This window comes from Oncorhynchus mykiss, chromosome 1, assembly GCF_013265735.2.
Source record: "Oncorhynchus mykiss isolate Arlee chromosome 1, USDA_OmykA_1.1, whole genome shotgun sequence".
Taxonomy (NCBI): Eukaryota; Metazoa; Chordata; class Actinopteri; order Salmoniformes; family Salmonidae; genus Oncorhynchus; species Oncorhynchus mykiss.
The window spans coordinates 6,590,427-6,605,219 of record NC_048565.1 but is presented as its reverse complement, the minus strand read 5'-3'; the positions used below and the strand labels follow the sequence as shown (position 1 = coordinate 6,605,219).

Genomic DNA, 14,793 nt, shown 5'->3' with positions numbered 1-14,793 from the left:
ACCAAAACATTAGTTATCCACTGTGGTATTGTCTGACACCACTCTGACGTTCTGAGGGACACCAAAACATTAGTTATCCACTGTGGTATTGTCTGACACCACTCTGACGTTCTGAGGGACACCAAAACATTAGTTATCCACTGTGGTATTGTCTGACACCACTCTGACGTTCTGAGGGATACCAAAACATGAGTTATCCACTGTGGTATTGTCTGACACCACTCTGACGTTCTGAGGGACACCAAAACATTAGTTATCCACTGTGGTATTGTCTGACACCACTCTGACGTTCTGAGGGATACCAAAACATGAGTTATCCACTGTGGTATTGTCTGACACCACTCTGACGTTCTGAGGGACACCAAAACATTATGCTGTAACATTAGCCCTCCCTATTTACTGGGTACTGGCAAATACTGTATTGACCACGGGGTCGACAGCATCCGATACTAAGAGCCTCTAGTCCAGAACGCATTGCTCCATGTTGTGCGTATACAGTATATATGTGTGTGTGTGTGTGTGTGTACTACTTGCATGATGTGTGTGTTTCGGTGGGAGATGGGGGTCACGGGTCGCTGCAGGGGTTCATCGACACTCCGTCCAAGAGGAGCTGCCGATCTCCTCTTCACCCTCGTCGCCATGTTGGTCATGATCTGGACACACACACACACACACACACACACACACACACACACACACACACACACACACACACACACAATTAAAATCACACGCCAACGGCAATGTGCCAAACACAAAACATGTTCCCACAGGACAATAACTGGTCCCAGATCTGTTCAGTGTAGCATTGTGTGTGTGTGTGTGTGTGTCTCTCACCCCCAGGTACTCTGTGGTCAGTAGTGTCTCTCCGGACAACTCTCTGGGCTGCAGCTGAAGCACTTCCTCTTTATCAAGGTCCGTCTCTATCGCGTCTTCCTGTTAACAAACACAGGACATTTTCCTCATTTTACTGAAGAGAACAGGAATTGATCCCAACCCTGATAGAGCCACACCAGGGTTGTGTTCATTTGGCACCAAACGTAAGAAAACAGACTGAAACAGGGGCGGACTACCTGGACTAGTCCAATAAGAGACAGTCATTTTCATTTTACGTTGCAAAACGTTTTCTGTTGCATGCCCTAATGAATACGACCCATCTGAGAATAGCATGACATAAGATTGTACTGGGAGAGAAGTGAAGTCTGTGAGATAGCTGTGAGACCATGGAGAGAGGAGTGAAGTCTGTGAGATAGCTGTGAGACCATGGAGAGAGAAGTGCAGTCTGTGAGATAGCTGTGAGACCATGGAGAGAGGAGAAGTGAAGTCTGTGAGATAGCTGTGAGACCATGGAGAGAGAAGTGAAGTCTGTGAGATAGCTGTGAGACCATGGATATAGAAGTGAAGTCTGTGAGATAGCTGTGAGACCATGGAGAGAGAAGTGAAGTCTGTGAGATAGCTGTGAGACCATGGAGAGAGAAGTGAAGTCTGTGAGATAGCTGTGAGACCATGGAGAGAGGAGAAGTGAAGTCTGTGAGATAGCTGTGAGACCATGTGGAGAGAAGTGAAGTCTGTGAGATAGCTGTGAGACCATGGAGAGAGAAGTGAAGTCTGTGAGATAGCTGTGAGACCATGGAGAGAGAAGTGAAGTCTGTGAGATAGCTGTGAGACCATGGATAGAGAAGCAGTATTGCTGTTTGTGAACACTTTTAAACTGAAGTCCGTTCTCGGTGAAAAGGCCACGTCCGTTTGGAAGATTCCAACAACGAACACTGAAATGTGTCTTGCGATATTTTTTATTTTTTTACTACGCTGCCAGACACTCCTTTCAAAAACAACAACCAAGGCGCTGGGGGGGGGGGGGTAGCGAACAGTGGCGCCGTTTCTCCCTTGACGGGGGAAAGTACGTGATCGTGCCGATAACACCAACAATGACACCATTCTATTATAAGCAACACTATTATTCTAGGTTATTAGGGACATTTTCTAGAATGGCATCCCATTCTAGAAAATGGGATGCCATGCACCTGGGTGACCCCGGGTCCCAAGGCTGTGGCCCTTATATCTGATAGCCCACTTTCCCAGAGAATCCAACCTGGCAACCCCATCAGACAGCACACGGGTGGGAGACACACAATATCTGTGTTACGCTGGAGAAGATGTCAAATATAGTATGTTTTATCATTGATCCCCCCCCCTCCCTCTCTTTTTATATCTAATTTTTTGGGGAGGTGTTCTTGAGGTCGGAATGTGTGTGTGTGTGTGTGTGTGTGTGTGTGTGTGTGTGTGGTTCAAAGGACTCTGGGATGGTTATACAAATGGCGAGTGTGTGTGTGTGTGTCAGGGTTAGTAGGAGTGTGTAAGTGTGTCAGGGTTAGTAGGAGTGTGTGTGTAGGACTGTGTGTGTGTGTGGTAGGTAGGTAGGTAGGTAGGTAGGTAGGTAGGTAGGTAGGTAGGTAGGTAGGGAGGGAGGTAGGTAGGTAGGTAGGTAGGGAGGGAGGGAGGGAGGGAGGGAGGGAGGGAGGTAGGTAGGTAGGTAGGGAGGGAGGTAGGTAGGTAGGGAGGTAGGGAGGGAGGTAGGGAGGTAGGGAGGGAGGTAGGGAGGTAGGGAGGTAGGGAGGGAGGGAGGGAGGTAGGTAGGTAGGTAGGGAGGGAGGTAGTTAGGTAGGGAGGGAGGTAGGTAGGGAGGTAGGGAGGGAGGTAGGTAGGGAGGTAGGGAGGTAGGGAGGGAGGGAGGTAGGGAGGTAGGGAGGGAGGTAGGTAGGTAGAGAGGGAGGGAGGGAGGTATGTATATATGTTTGTAAGTATGGATGTCCCATCTGTGGAGGAGTGTCTAGCGGACAGAGGCGATGCGTCTTTGGACATTTGCGTGTGTGTCCAGAACATGATCAACATGTCAACGAGGGTGAGATGACGAGCTTACCTCATCATCGTCATCCTCCTCTTCGTCATCAGACTCTGGTCCCTCTTCAGTCACCTCCCCTGGTTAGAAAAGAGACACGTCAGGTCAGCTCACAAAGGTGAGAGGTCAAATAGAACATGAAGAAACCACAGCTTGTACATACAGCGGCCTCCAACAGAACAGGGTACGTAGGTGCGATTGTGTATACTTAAGCAATAAGGCACAAAGGGGGTGTCTCTCCCAGTACTGAATTTCCACGACAATATTTTTTTATACATTTGCAAAAACTTCTAAAAAAAAAAAACAGTTTTTGCTTTGTCATTATGGGGTATTGTGTGTAAATTGATGAGGGGATTTTTTAAATTTATTTTTAGAATAAGGCTAGAATTAAAAATATGAATGGGTGTACATGTAATTCTAAATGCACAGTATATTGTGCTGGTGCGTGTCAATACACAGCAGGGCTGTGTGCATACATGCTGAAATGGACTACTTCTATGTGTCGATACCTCTGTTGTGTGACTGACCTGAGTTGAGCTGTTTGATAATAAACTCAATCTGCCTGTTGAGCTCCGGGTTCTCCTCTTTACTGTAGCAGTGAAGGATCTCCTCCATACTCTACACACACACACACACACACACACACACATTTTGTCATTTAGCAGATGCTGTTATTCAGAGTGACTTACAGTAGTGAGTGCATGCTTTTTTTCATACTTTTTCGTACTGGACCACATGGGAATCGAACCCACAACCCTTGCGTTGCAAGCGCTATGCTTTAGCAACTGAGCCACACACACACACGGAAATCAATTACCAACAATGTTAATCACTTAAGCCCTTGACACACACACACACACACACACACACACACACACACACACACACACACACACACACACACACACTAACCATCTCCTTGGCTTCCTCTCGCACTGCATGAATACACAGGATGCTATAAAGGGTTCCGTTCACGTACGGCCGAATCTGTAAAAACATACACAAGCCTGTAAAGTACACGTTCACGTACGGCCTGAATCTGTAAAAACATACACAAGCCTGTAAAGTACACGTTCACGTACGGCCTGAATCTGTAAAAACATACACAAGCCTGTAAAGTACACGTTCACGTACGGCCTGAATCTGTAAAAACATACACAAGCCTGTAAAGTACACGTTCACGTACGGCCTGAATCTGTAAAAACATACACAAGCCTGTAAAGTACACGTTCACGTACGGCCTGAATCTGTAAAAACATACACAAGCCTGTAAAGTACACGTTCACGTACGGCCTGAATCTGTAAAAACATACACAAGCCTGTAAAGTACACGTTCACGTACGGCCTGAACCTGTAAAAACATACACAAGCCTGTAAAGTACACGTTCACGTACGGCCGAATCTGTAAAAACATACACAAGCCTGTAAAGTACACGTTCACGTACGGCCTGAATCTGTAAAAACATACACAAGCCTGTAAAGTACACGTTCACGTACGGCCGAATCTGTAAAAACATACACAAGCCTGTAAAGTACACGTTCACGTACGGCCTGAATCTGTAAAAACATACACAAGCCTGTAAAGTACACGTTCACGTACGGCCTGAATCTGTAAAAACATACACAAGCCTGTAAAGTACACATTCACGTACGGCCTGAATCTGTAAAAACATACACAAGCCTGTAAAGTACACGTTCACGTACGGCCTGAATCTGTAAAAACATACACAAGCCTGTAAAGTACACGTTCACGTATGGCTGCAGAACTTGCTTACAGGAGTGTGGTGTCAAAAAAGCAGAGCATCTCTTAATTACAGACAGACCTTTCCCCATCTTTATAACTTTTGATGGTTTGATGGCTCTGCGGAGGTCGCAGCGGGACTTGTTGTACTTGTTCCTGTCTTCAGCTGTAGCCTCAGGGTTTGTCTGCGTTAGCTCTGTGTGCGGTAGCCCTGTCCCTTTAGCTTAGCACCGACCTCTTGTGTTAATTCAGGGTTTTTGATTGGGGAAGCAGCGAATCTTGACTGTGGGGACAACGTCAGCGATGCATTTCCTTATGAAGCCGGTGACGGAGGTGGTTAGCTCATCAATGCTATCGATGCTAGCAAAGCAGTCTTGTAGCATAGGAGGACCATTTCTCAACTGAACACAGCACGGGTACTTCCTGATTACGTTTCTGCTTGTAAACAGGAAGCAGGACTAGAGGGTCATGATCTGATTTTCTGAAGGGGGGGGGGGGGCCTTGTATGCTTGCTTGTGGGTAGAGTATAAGTGGTCTAGGACTCTATCGCCCCCTAGTGGTGAAGGATAAGTGTTGATGGAAGTTGGGCATCACATGTCTTAATGACGCAGAATTAAAATCACAGGCAACCAGGAAAGCAGCCTCCGGGTGCATGGTTTCCAGCTTGTTTATAGCCTCGTACATTAAGTACCAGCTTGTTGTTTTTATTGTCCTGAGGTGGAACATTTACAGCAGACACGATAACAGGTCGGCATTTGACCATTAGGTATTCCAAGATGGGTGAACAATAGGTCGAGACTTCCACTGCACAAGAGTCAGCACACCATTTGCTGTTGATGACGAGAGGCATACCCCTCCCCCTCTCAATTTCCCTCAACCCAATGTCCTGTCTGCTCTGTGAATTTTTTTTTTAACCTTTATTTAACTAGGCAAGTCAGTTAAGAACAAATTCTTATTTTCAATGACGACCTAGGGGGGCCTGTTCAGGGGCAGAACGACAGATTTGTACCTTGTCAGCTCGGGGGTTTGAACTTGCAACCTTCCGGTTACTAGTCCAACGCTCTAACCACTAGGCTACCCTGCCGCCCCAGAATGAAGAATCCATCAAGTTGGATAGCAAATCAAATCAAATTTATTTATATAGCCCTTCGTACATCAGCTGATATCTCAAAGTGCTGTACAGAAACCCAGCCTAAAACCCCAAACAGCAAGCAATGCAGGTGTAGAAGCACGGTGGCTAGGAAAAACTCCCTAGAAAGGCCAAAACCTAGGAAAAAACCTAGAGAGGAACCAGGCTATGTGGGGTGGCCAGTCCTCTTCTGGCTGTGCCGGGTGGAGATTATAACAGAACATGGCCAAGATGTTCAAATGTTCATAAATGACCAGCATGGTCCAATAATAATAAGGCAGAACAGTTGAAACTGGAGCAGCAGCACGGCCAGGTGGACTGGGGACAGAAAGGAGTCATCATGTCAGGTAGTCCTGAGGCATGGTCCTAGCAAACATATAGCCATGTTTCAGAAAAGCAGAGAATATTGCAGTTACAAGAATCCCTTTGATAACAAATCTGCGGTCGGAGGTCATTCATGTTATTACCAAGAGACTGTACATTGGCAAATAGAATGGAGGGAAGAGGTGGCCGGTTTTCACTTCGCCTTAATCTCGACAGGACTTCCCCTCTCCTGCCTCTTTATCGGCGGCGTGTCCTCTTGGATAGCCCGAGAATTTGATCAGAATTACGCAAAGAGCCCAGGGCAGAGGAGTCTAAGTTTAAGCCACAATTGAGGTTAGTAACTGCCGATCTGATGTTCAAAAGTTCTTATCGATCATAATAATCATAGCGGATACATAAACGCTGAAAGAATCACAAAATAGCAAAGTTGGAGCAGAGCTCACAAGACGGCAGCAATAGCTTGGGCGATATACCGTATACCAAGGTATTTGGAAATAACCACGGGATGTTTTTTTTAATACCATTCAATTTATTTGAAGTTTTTCCCAATACATTTTTATATTTGTAACTATTGTTTAAGTACAGTGGGGCAAAAAAAGTATTTAGTCAGCCACCAATTGTGCAAGTTCTCCCACTTAAAAAGATGAGAGAGGCCTGTAATTTTCATCATAGTTGCACTTCAACTATGACAGACAAAATGGAGAAAAAAAATCCAGAAAATCACATTGTAGGATTTTTAATGAATTTATTTGCAAATTATGGTGGAAAATAAGTATTTGGTCACCTACAAACAAGCAAGATTTCTGGCTCTCACAGACCTGTAATTTCTTATTTAAGAGGCTCCTCTGTCCTCCACTCATTACCTGTATTAATGCCACCTGTTTGAACTTGTTATCAGTATAAAAGACACCTGTCCACAACCTCAAACAGTCACACTCCAAACTCCACTATGGCCAAGACCAAAGAGCTGTCAAAGGACACCAGAAACAAAATTGTAGACCTGCACCAGGCTGGGAAGACTGAATCTGCAATAGCTAAGCAGCTTGGTTTGAAGAAATCAACTGTGGGAGCAATTATTAGGAAATGGAAGACATACAAGACCACTGATAATCTTCCTCGATCTGGGGCTCCACGCAAGATCTCACCCCGTGGGGTCAAAATGATCACAAGAGCGGTGAGCAAAAATCCCAGAACCACACGGGGGGACCTAGTGAATGACCTGCAGAGAACTGGGACCAAAGTAACAAAGCCTACCATCAGTAACACACTACGCCGCCAGGGACTCAAATCCTGCTGTGCCAGATGTGTCCCCCTGCTTAAGCCAGTACATGTCCAGGCCCGTCTGAAGTTTGCTAGAGAGCATTTGGATGATCCAGAAGAAGATTGGGAGAATGTCATATGGTCAGATGAAACCAAAATATAACTTTTTGGTAAAAACTCAACCCGTCGTGTTTGGAGGACAAAGAATGCTGAGTTGCATCCAAAGAACACCATACTTACTGTGAAGCATGGGGGTGGAAACATCATGCTTTGGGGCTGTTTTTCTGCAAAGGGACCAGGACGACTGATCCGTGTAAAGGAAAGAATGAATGGGGCCATGTATCATGAGACTTTGAGTAAAAACCTTCCATCAGCAAGGGCATTGAAGATGAAACATGGCTGGGTCATTCAGCATGACAATGATCCCAAACACACAGCCCGGGCAACGAAGGAGTGGCTTCGTAAGAAGCATTTCAAGGTCCTGGAGTGGACTAGCCAGTCTCCAGATCTCAACCCCATAGAAAATCTTTGGAGGGAGTTGAAAGTCTGTGTTGCCCAGCAACAGCCCCAAAACATCACTGCTCTAGAGGAGATCTGCATGGAGGAATGGGCCAAAATACCAGCAACAGTGTGTGAAAACCTTGTGAAGACTTACAGAAAACATTCGACCTCTGTCATTGCCAACAAAGGGTATATAACAAAGTATAGAGATAAACTTTTGTTATTGACCAAATCCTTATTTTCCACCATAATTTGCAAATAAATTCATAAAAAAATCCTACAATGTGATTTACTGTTTTTTTCCCCTCATTTTGTCTGTTATAGTTGATGTGTACCTATGATGAAAATTACAGGCCTCTCTCATCTTTTTAAGTAGGAGAACTTGCACAATTGGTGGCTGACTAAATACTTGTTTGCACCACTGTAAATACCTGCAGTTAACTTGTGCAATGTGTTAGAAGATAAAGCAGATCGCCTTCTGATTTCATCTGTCACAATATTTTACGTTATGAAGCTTACCGCAGTTCCCCAGAACATTTGAGCCGGTCATGTGTTTGTTTGTAAATAGCACAATGGGAGAAAGCTGTGTTTTAAGGGGTCGTGTTTTATAATTGAAAGTCAACAGTGTTTTTTTTGCTTCAATAGAGAGTGATCAGGGACGTGCAACTATAGTTTTCCTTCACAGAAAATACATTAGTGCAACACATTCAGACAGGAAATAGCTTCATTTTCATCAGATGACAACAGAAGTGCAATGCTATTTTGTCACAGCTGCTCCTGCTACGCCCTCTGGTGTTCATCCGGTGTCTTCTTGACCTGCAGTTACTCCCCCTGTACACTCTCTCTCTCTCTCCCTCTCTGTGTGATTGTGTGGTTGGAGACAAGTGTGCTGGATGGAGTCAGAGCAGATCCCTACCAGCTGCAACTCGTTCCATAATAAAGACCTCTACAAATACTCAGTCCTGCCACTTCCACTCTGCCAGATCGTAATCTCTGCTCAGTCAGTTCATGATTCTAGCCATTTATGATTATTCAAGATCATGTTACTCTGCTGTGCCTGTTTCCCTGCCTGACACCGTTTATCCACTCATTGCAGTCACCTCTCTGTCTCTGTCTCCTGTCTCCTGTTCCACATCTCACCACACAACTACCTTGCTCTGGATTTTACTCACCACCACTACCTTGGATTCCCCTCAGGACCTGTTTACACTGTTCTACTCAGCTAACTCCAACCTCGGTCTCCACATCTGTTTTTTCTGCAACTCATCCAAGCTTCCCTGGATCTGCACTCCATATCTCTCTGTGTAACAATATATATTTTGATTAATTCATCCTTGTTTCCTCATCTGAGTCTGCTCTTGGCTTCCCCTGTGTCGCTCCGCTTAACATATTTGGCTGGCAGCCACACAAGTAAATGAGCTTACAATGAAAAAGCAAGGTATTTTTTGCAAAAACGATGCATGGCCATCATATTGCTAATGTTTATCATAGAAAAAAATGTAGCCAGCTACATTTCCTAATGTTTGGCTTAAAGTTAATCTTGCATTTTACAAGAGAAATGCAGGCTGGCTACACCTTCAAAAGTACCAGAGAAAAGTAGCTACACATCAGTCAGAGCGCTGTCTACTGATAGAGTTCCCTTTTGTGAATTCTCATCCGAGTGGAAAAGTGCAACTGAAGCAGAATATTAGTCTGATGTCGAGAAGAAATTACAATAACAAGACCTTTACATCTGTGTTTACAAAACGCATTAAGAGATTTCGAAAGCTTTTTATATATTTTTTTTCTGTGTGTGAAAAATGAATAATTCTGCGTTAACGCAGAGGACGCTACGTTTAACTTGCTAGTTATCTAAGTAAATTGCTGAATTAATAAGGTGACAGGACATCATATTGTGTAAGTTTTCTGCCGTGTTTGAGAAGTCAAAGCCCATTGGATGAGTTATCCGTACAGCTGCCACTCTTTTGATTTCCTTGAGTTTTTTTGCCGCTCTTTTCTCAGCCGTCTGCTCCTCCCGCCTCTTCTCCAAGCAGACAGGCCCGTTGCCCTAGCGACTCCAGATTCCACATAGACAGTGTGTTGAACCATGCTGCTTCAGACACAGTACTGATCTTACTTTAGACAAGCATGCGACAAAACTTTGTTCATTTGCACAATGTCGCTCGTTCACATTCACTTGGAAATGTCCAAACTCTATACTTACCTATATATGTATAACTTTATGAGCTGGACTGCCTGTCTTTGCAATTTGTTAGCATATTTTGTGAGCAGCCTCCATGGAAATTCATTATTACTTGTGCTAATTTAGTTAGCATACTGGTAACAGACGTTAACAATAATGAATTCTGCATTAACGCGGACCCTAACTGTAAATTTGCTAGTTATCTAAGCAAATTACTGAATTAATAAGATGTTTTTGGCACCCCCTTTTGTACTAAGGCAGTAATACAGTAAATCCCGGGATGAGTGAAGGACTGTATGAGATATGAACATCTGGATACAGCTCAACCCTACCATACAGTACACCACCATCACTCCAGCAAGCAGATTAGTGATCTGCTGGGACTGGTGCAGATTAACAGATTTACAGATTAACCTCTTTCTGTGTGTGTGTTTTATATGTGAGTAGTTTGTGTACATTCACAACTGCAGGTGTCTGCCTGTGTGTGTGTGGGTGCGTGAGAGTTGTGTGTGTAAGTGCATGTGTGTGTCCATGAAAGTGTGTGTGTGTGTGTGTATTACCTCGTGGTTCTCGTGTCCCAGAAGGTCAGTCAGAACCTTCAGCACGTATTTAGGGTTCTCAGCACACTTCCTCTTACCTGGAACAAAAAGACAAGTCATGACAACAGAGATACGGGTTAGGGTTAGATACGGGTCTGAAAGAACAAGAAGATTTCATTCTGCTCACCCCATCTAACTCAATTTGATTTGAATCAATCCCTTCAATGGGCATTTAACATTAGACCCAGGGCCAGAAGTCTATACAAGGCCTAGGGACAATGTATTTTATATAACCAGGTAAGTTGACTGAGAACACATTCTCATTTACAACAACGACCTGGGGAATAGTTACAGGGGAGAGGAAGGGGGATTAATGAGCCACTTGTAAACTGTAGATGATTAGGTGACCGTGATGGTTTGAGGGCCAGATTGGGAATTTAGCCAGGACACCAGGGTTAACACACCTACTCTTACAATAAGTGCCATGGGATCTTTAGTGACCACAGAGAGTAAGGACACCCGTTTAACGTCCCATCTGAAAGACGGCACCCTACACAGGGCAGTGTCCCCAATTACTGCCCTGGGGGCATTGGGATATCTTTTTTTTTAGACCAGAGGAAAGAGTGCCCCCTACTGGCCCTCCAACAGCATCTGGTCTCCCATCCAGGGACCAACCCTGCTTAGCTTCATAAGCAAGCCAGCAGTGGGATGCAGGTTGGTATGCAAAGACACTCCTTTGATGAGTCGTGAGTAGAAGTAAATGGTCCTGTGTGGCTCAATTCGTAGAGCATGGACTCTTGCAACGCCAAGGTGTAGTGGGTTTGATTTCTGCTTTGGGACCAACCATAGTATGGGTCCCATACGGAAAAATGAATGGACGTATAACTGTAAATGGCTTTTTGATAAAAGCCTCTGCTGAATGTCAGATAATATTATGTTTATTGTAATAGGTCATTTGAGATCTAACTAGCTAACTCATTCTAATTCTGTGGGAGATAGAGGGAAGGGATCAATGCCCATACCTAACTCTTTAGCCAAGGTGCATGAATGAAAGAGATGCACCAGTATTTTCGTATACATTTTACCCAGTAGTACTGAGCCAAAAGTGGTCCCCGAATATGGCGTACCATTATGATGTGCAGCTTGCTAGATGTCACCGAAATGGTGAGAGGCTGAAGCTCATTGGCTAGTCTTCGAATAGCTAGGAACTCATTGGCTGGCCCAAATTGGGGGAAAATGTAAGGAAAATGTCACAGCTTCCAGAAAAAAAACTGTCTCTTTCAAACTAGGGATTTCGTGGCTTAGTTGAGGTAAAACAATAATTCTGCTAACCGATTATACATGTTTGGACTACATATTGACACATCCAGCACAAAGCGGGAGAATGTCTTTAAAGAGCAAACTGAAGTGAAGAGGAATTTCAGCAACTCTTGTGGAGGACGGTGGAAGTTGATCAAATTCCTATAAAAAGACGCTGAATTTCCAGTTCACTTCAGACAACTGATGTGGACTGTGTTAGTGTTCCCTGTATAGGTGGTGTGGGAGCCCACGTCCCAAAATACTTTTGGTTTCAACTGAGGGCCTGTTTATTGTTTTGGGTGCTTTTGTGCCGCGGATGGAAAATAATCGGAGGGAAACACTGGACTGATGGAAATGTAGCCTGATCCCAGATCTGTTTTGGCACAAATAGATCTGGGACCAGGCTAATGGACTGTGCCATCAGGTGGATGTCGCACTAGGTATGGGTGGTACCAGGTGATGGGTGGTACCAGGTGATGAGTGGTACCAGGTGATGATAGGCTACCTCTGGTGCGTAGACATAGGTTCATGAGCAGGGCCACAGCGTACTCCAGAGTGTAGTCAGACAGACAGTCAGAGTCCTGCAGCTCATCTACCAGCCAGTCAATGAGACCGTCCTCTATCATGGCTGACTGCTGGCTCCTCCTAGAGCGTGCGCACACACACACACACACACACACACACACACACACACACACACACGGATGTGTACACAAAACTCACATGTTCGCACGCACAAACAGACGCACATATGCAGACGCACAGACACACGCAAACAGAGAGGAACAAAGACAACGGGGTTAGGCTCGGACACCACTAGGTGTTGCACAACGAGCAAACAGAACGAAACACAGCCCACGGGGTTAGACCGGGAAACCACTAGCTGTTTATAAGCTTGTGTTTCAAACCAATAGTTTTCTGATTAACAAAAAAAAAAAAAGTGAAGACACCGGGATATCACATTCTCTAGTCTACTAGGGCTGATTGTGGATAGTTAACCAGAGAGGTAGTGTGACTGTGGATGCAGAGCGGTAGTGTGACTGTGGATGCAGAGCGGTAGTGTGACTGTGGATACAGAGTGCTAGTGTGACTGTGGATGCAGAGCGGTAGTGTGACTGTGGATGCAGAGTGGTAGTGTGACTGTGGATGCAGAGAGTGGTAGTGTGACTGTGGATACAGAGCGGTAATGTGACTTTGGATACAGAGTGATAGTGTGACTGTGGATGCAGAGCGGTAGTGTGACTGTGGATGCAGAGTGATAGTGTGACTGTGGATGCAGAGCGGTAGTGTGACTGTGGATGCAGAGCGGTAGTGTGACTGTGGATACAGAGCGGTAGTGTGACTGTGGATACAGAGCGGTAGGTAGTATGCCTGGTATAAGATTGTCATATCATAATATAGGTTAGTTTAATTCAACACTACACCAGGATGCTAAACAATACAGCACAATAACATACAGGTTAGCGGTCCAAATGGTGTGTGTGTGTGTGTGTGTGTGTGTGTGTGTGTGTGTGTGTGTGTGTGTGTGTGTGTGTGTGTGCATGCACACGTGTGAGGAAGTGAGTGGGAGTGTATTTGAGGAAGTGAGTGAATGAGAGTGTGTTTGAGGAAGTGAGTGAGTGGGAGTGTGTTTGAGGAAGTGAGTGAGTGGGAGTGTGTTTGAGGAAGTGAGTGAATGAGAGTGTGTTTGAGGAAGTGAGTGAATGAGAGTGTGTTTGAGGAAGTGAGTGAATGAGAGTGTGTTTGAGGAAGTGAGTGAATGAGAGTGTGTTTGAGGAAGTGAGTGAATGAGAGTGTGTTTGAGGAAGTGAGTGAGTGAGAGTGTGTTTGAGGAAGTGAGTGAGTGAGAGTGTGTTTGAGGAAGTGAGTGAGTGAGAGTGTGTTTGAGGAAGTGAGTGAGTGAGAGTGTGTTTGAGGAAGTGAGTGAATGGGAGTCTAGGACAAAAAAGGCTTCTCAACAGTTTTTACCCCCAAGCCAATAGACTCCTAAACAGGTAATCAAATGGCTACCTGGACTATTTGCATTGTGTGTCTCCCCAACCCCTCTTTTTACGCTGCTGCTACTCTCTGTTTATCATATATGCATAGTCATTTTAACTATACATTCATGTACATACTACCTCAATTGGGCCGACCAACCAGTGCTCCCGAACATTGGCTAACCGGGCAATCTGCATTGTGTCCCACCCACCACCACCCCGTCTTTTACGCTACTGCTACTCTCTGTTCATCATATATGCATAGTCACTTTAACCATATCTGCATACTACCTCAATCAGCCTGACTAACCGGTGTCTGTATGTAGCCTCGCTACTGTATATAGCCTGTCTTTTTACTGTTGTTTTATTTCTTTACTTACCTATTGTTCACCTAATACCTTTGTTGCACTATTGGTTAGAGCCTGTAAGTAAGCATTTCACTGTAAGGTGAACAACACCTGTTGTATTCGGCGCACGTGACAAATAAACTTTGATTTGACTTGAGTGTGTTTCAGGAAGTGAGTGGGAGTGTGTTTCAGGAAGTGAGTGGGAGTGTTTTTGAGGAAGTGAGTGGGAGTGTTTTTGAGGAAGTGAGTGGGAGTGTTTTTGAGGAAGTGAGTAGGAGTGTTTTTAAGGAAGTGAGTGTACCTGAGGCTTAGTTTCTGCAGGGCTCCCAGGACATTCTCTCTGCTCACAGAGTCCTTCTCCTCTGTCCTTAGAGACTCAATGAGCAGCCTCAACAAAGACGGGACCTGGGACAGGTACACACGACCTGGAACACAACATACACACACACACAACACAACCAGGGGTCACCACCATCGTCCGAGGATTATAGCCTGGAATCCATGCTTCAAAATCACCATTTGCTTCATGATGAAATCCCTGAGCAGTTTCCTTCCTCTCCGGCAACTGAGTTAGGAAGGACGCCTGTATATCT

General features: G+C 44.9%; 1 protein-coding gene across 4 annotated transcripts in view; it reads right to left on the bottom strand.

The window, feature by feature from the left end:
* LOC110527749 (lisH domain-containing protein ARMC9) overlaps positions 1–14,793 on the bottom strand; it is a 92,729-nt gene that overhangs the window by 46,576 nt on the left and 31,360 nt on the right. For all 4 annotated transcript variants that reach the window (XR_005052837.1, XR_005052830.1, XR_005052839.1 and 1 more), the window contains 8 exons: positions 14,502–14,625; positions 12,380–12,519; positions 10,597–10,673; positions 3,812–3,886; positions 3,427–3,517; positions 2,921–2,979; positions 838–936; positions 535–653 (listed from right to left, as the gene is read on the bottom strand). Coding sequence is in view for 1 of the 4 variants with exons in the window: in XM_036985001.1 (XP_036840896.1) it covers positions 535–653; positions 838–936; positions 2,921–2,979; positions 3,427–3,517; positions 3,812–3,886; positions 10,597–10,673; positions 12,380–12,519; positions 14,502–14,625 (784 nt within the window). In the remaining 3 variants the exon portion in view is untranslated. The remainder of the gene's footprint in view (positions 1–534; positions 654–837; positions 937–2,920; positions 2,980–3,426; positions 3,518–3,811; positions 3,887–10,596; positions 10,674–12,379; positions 12,520–14,501; positions 14,626–14,793) is intronic.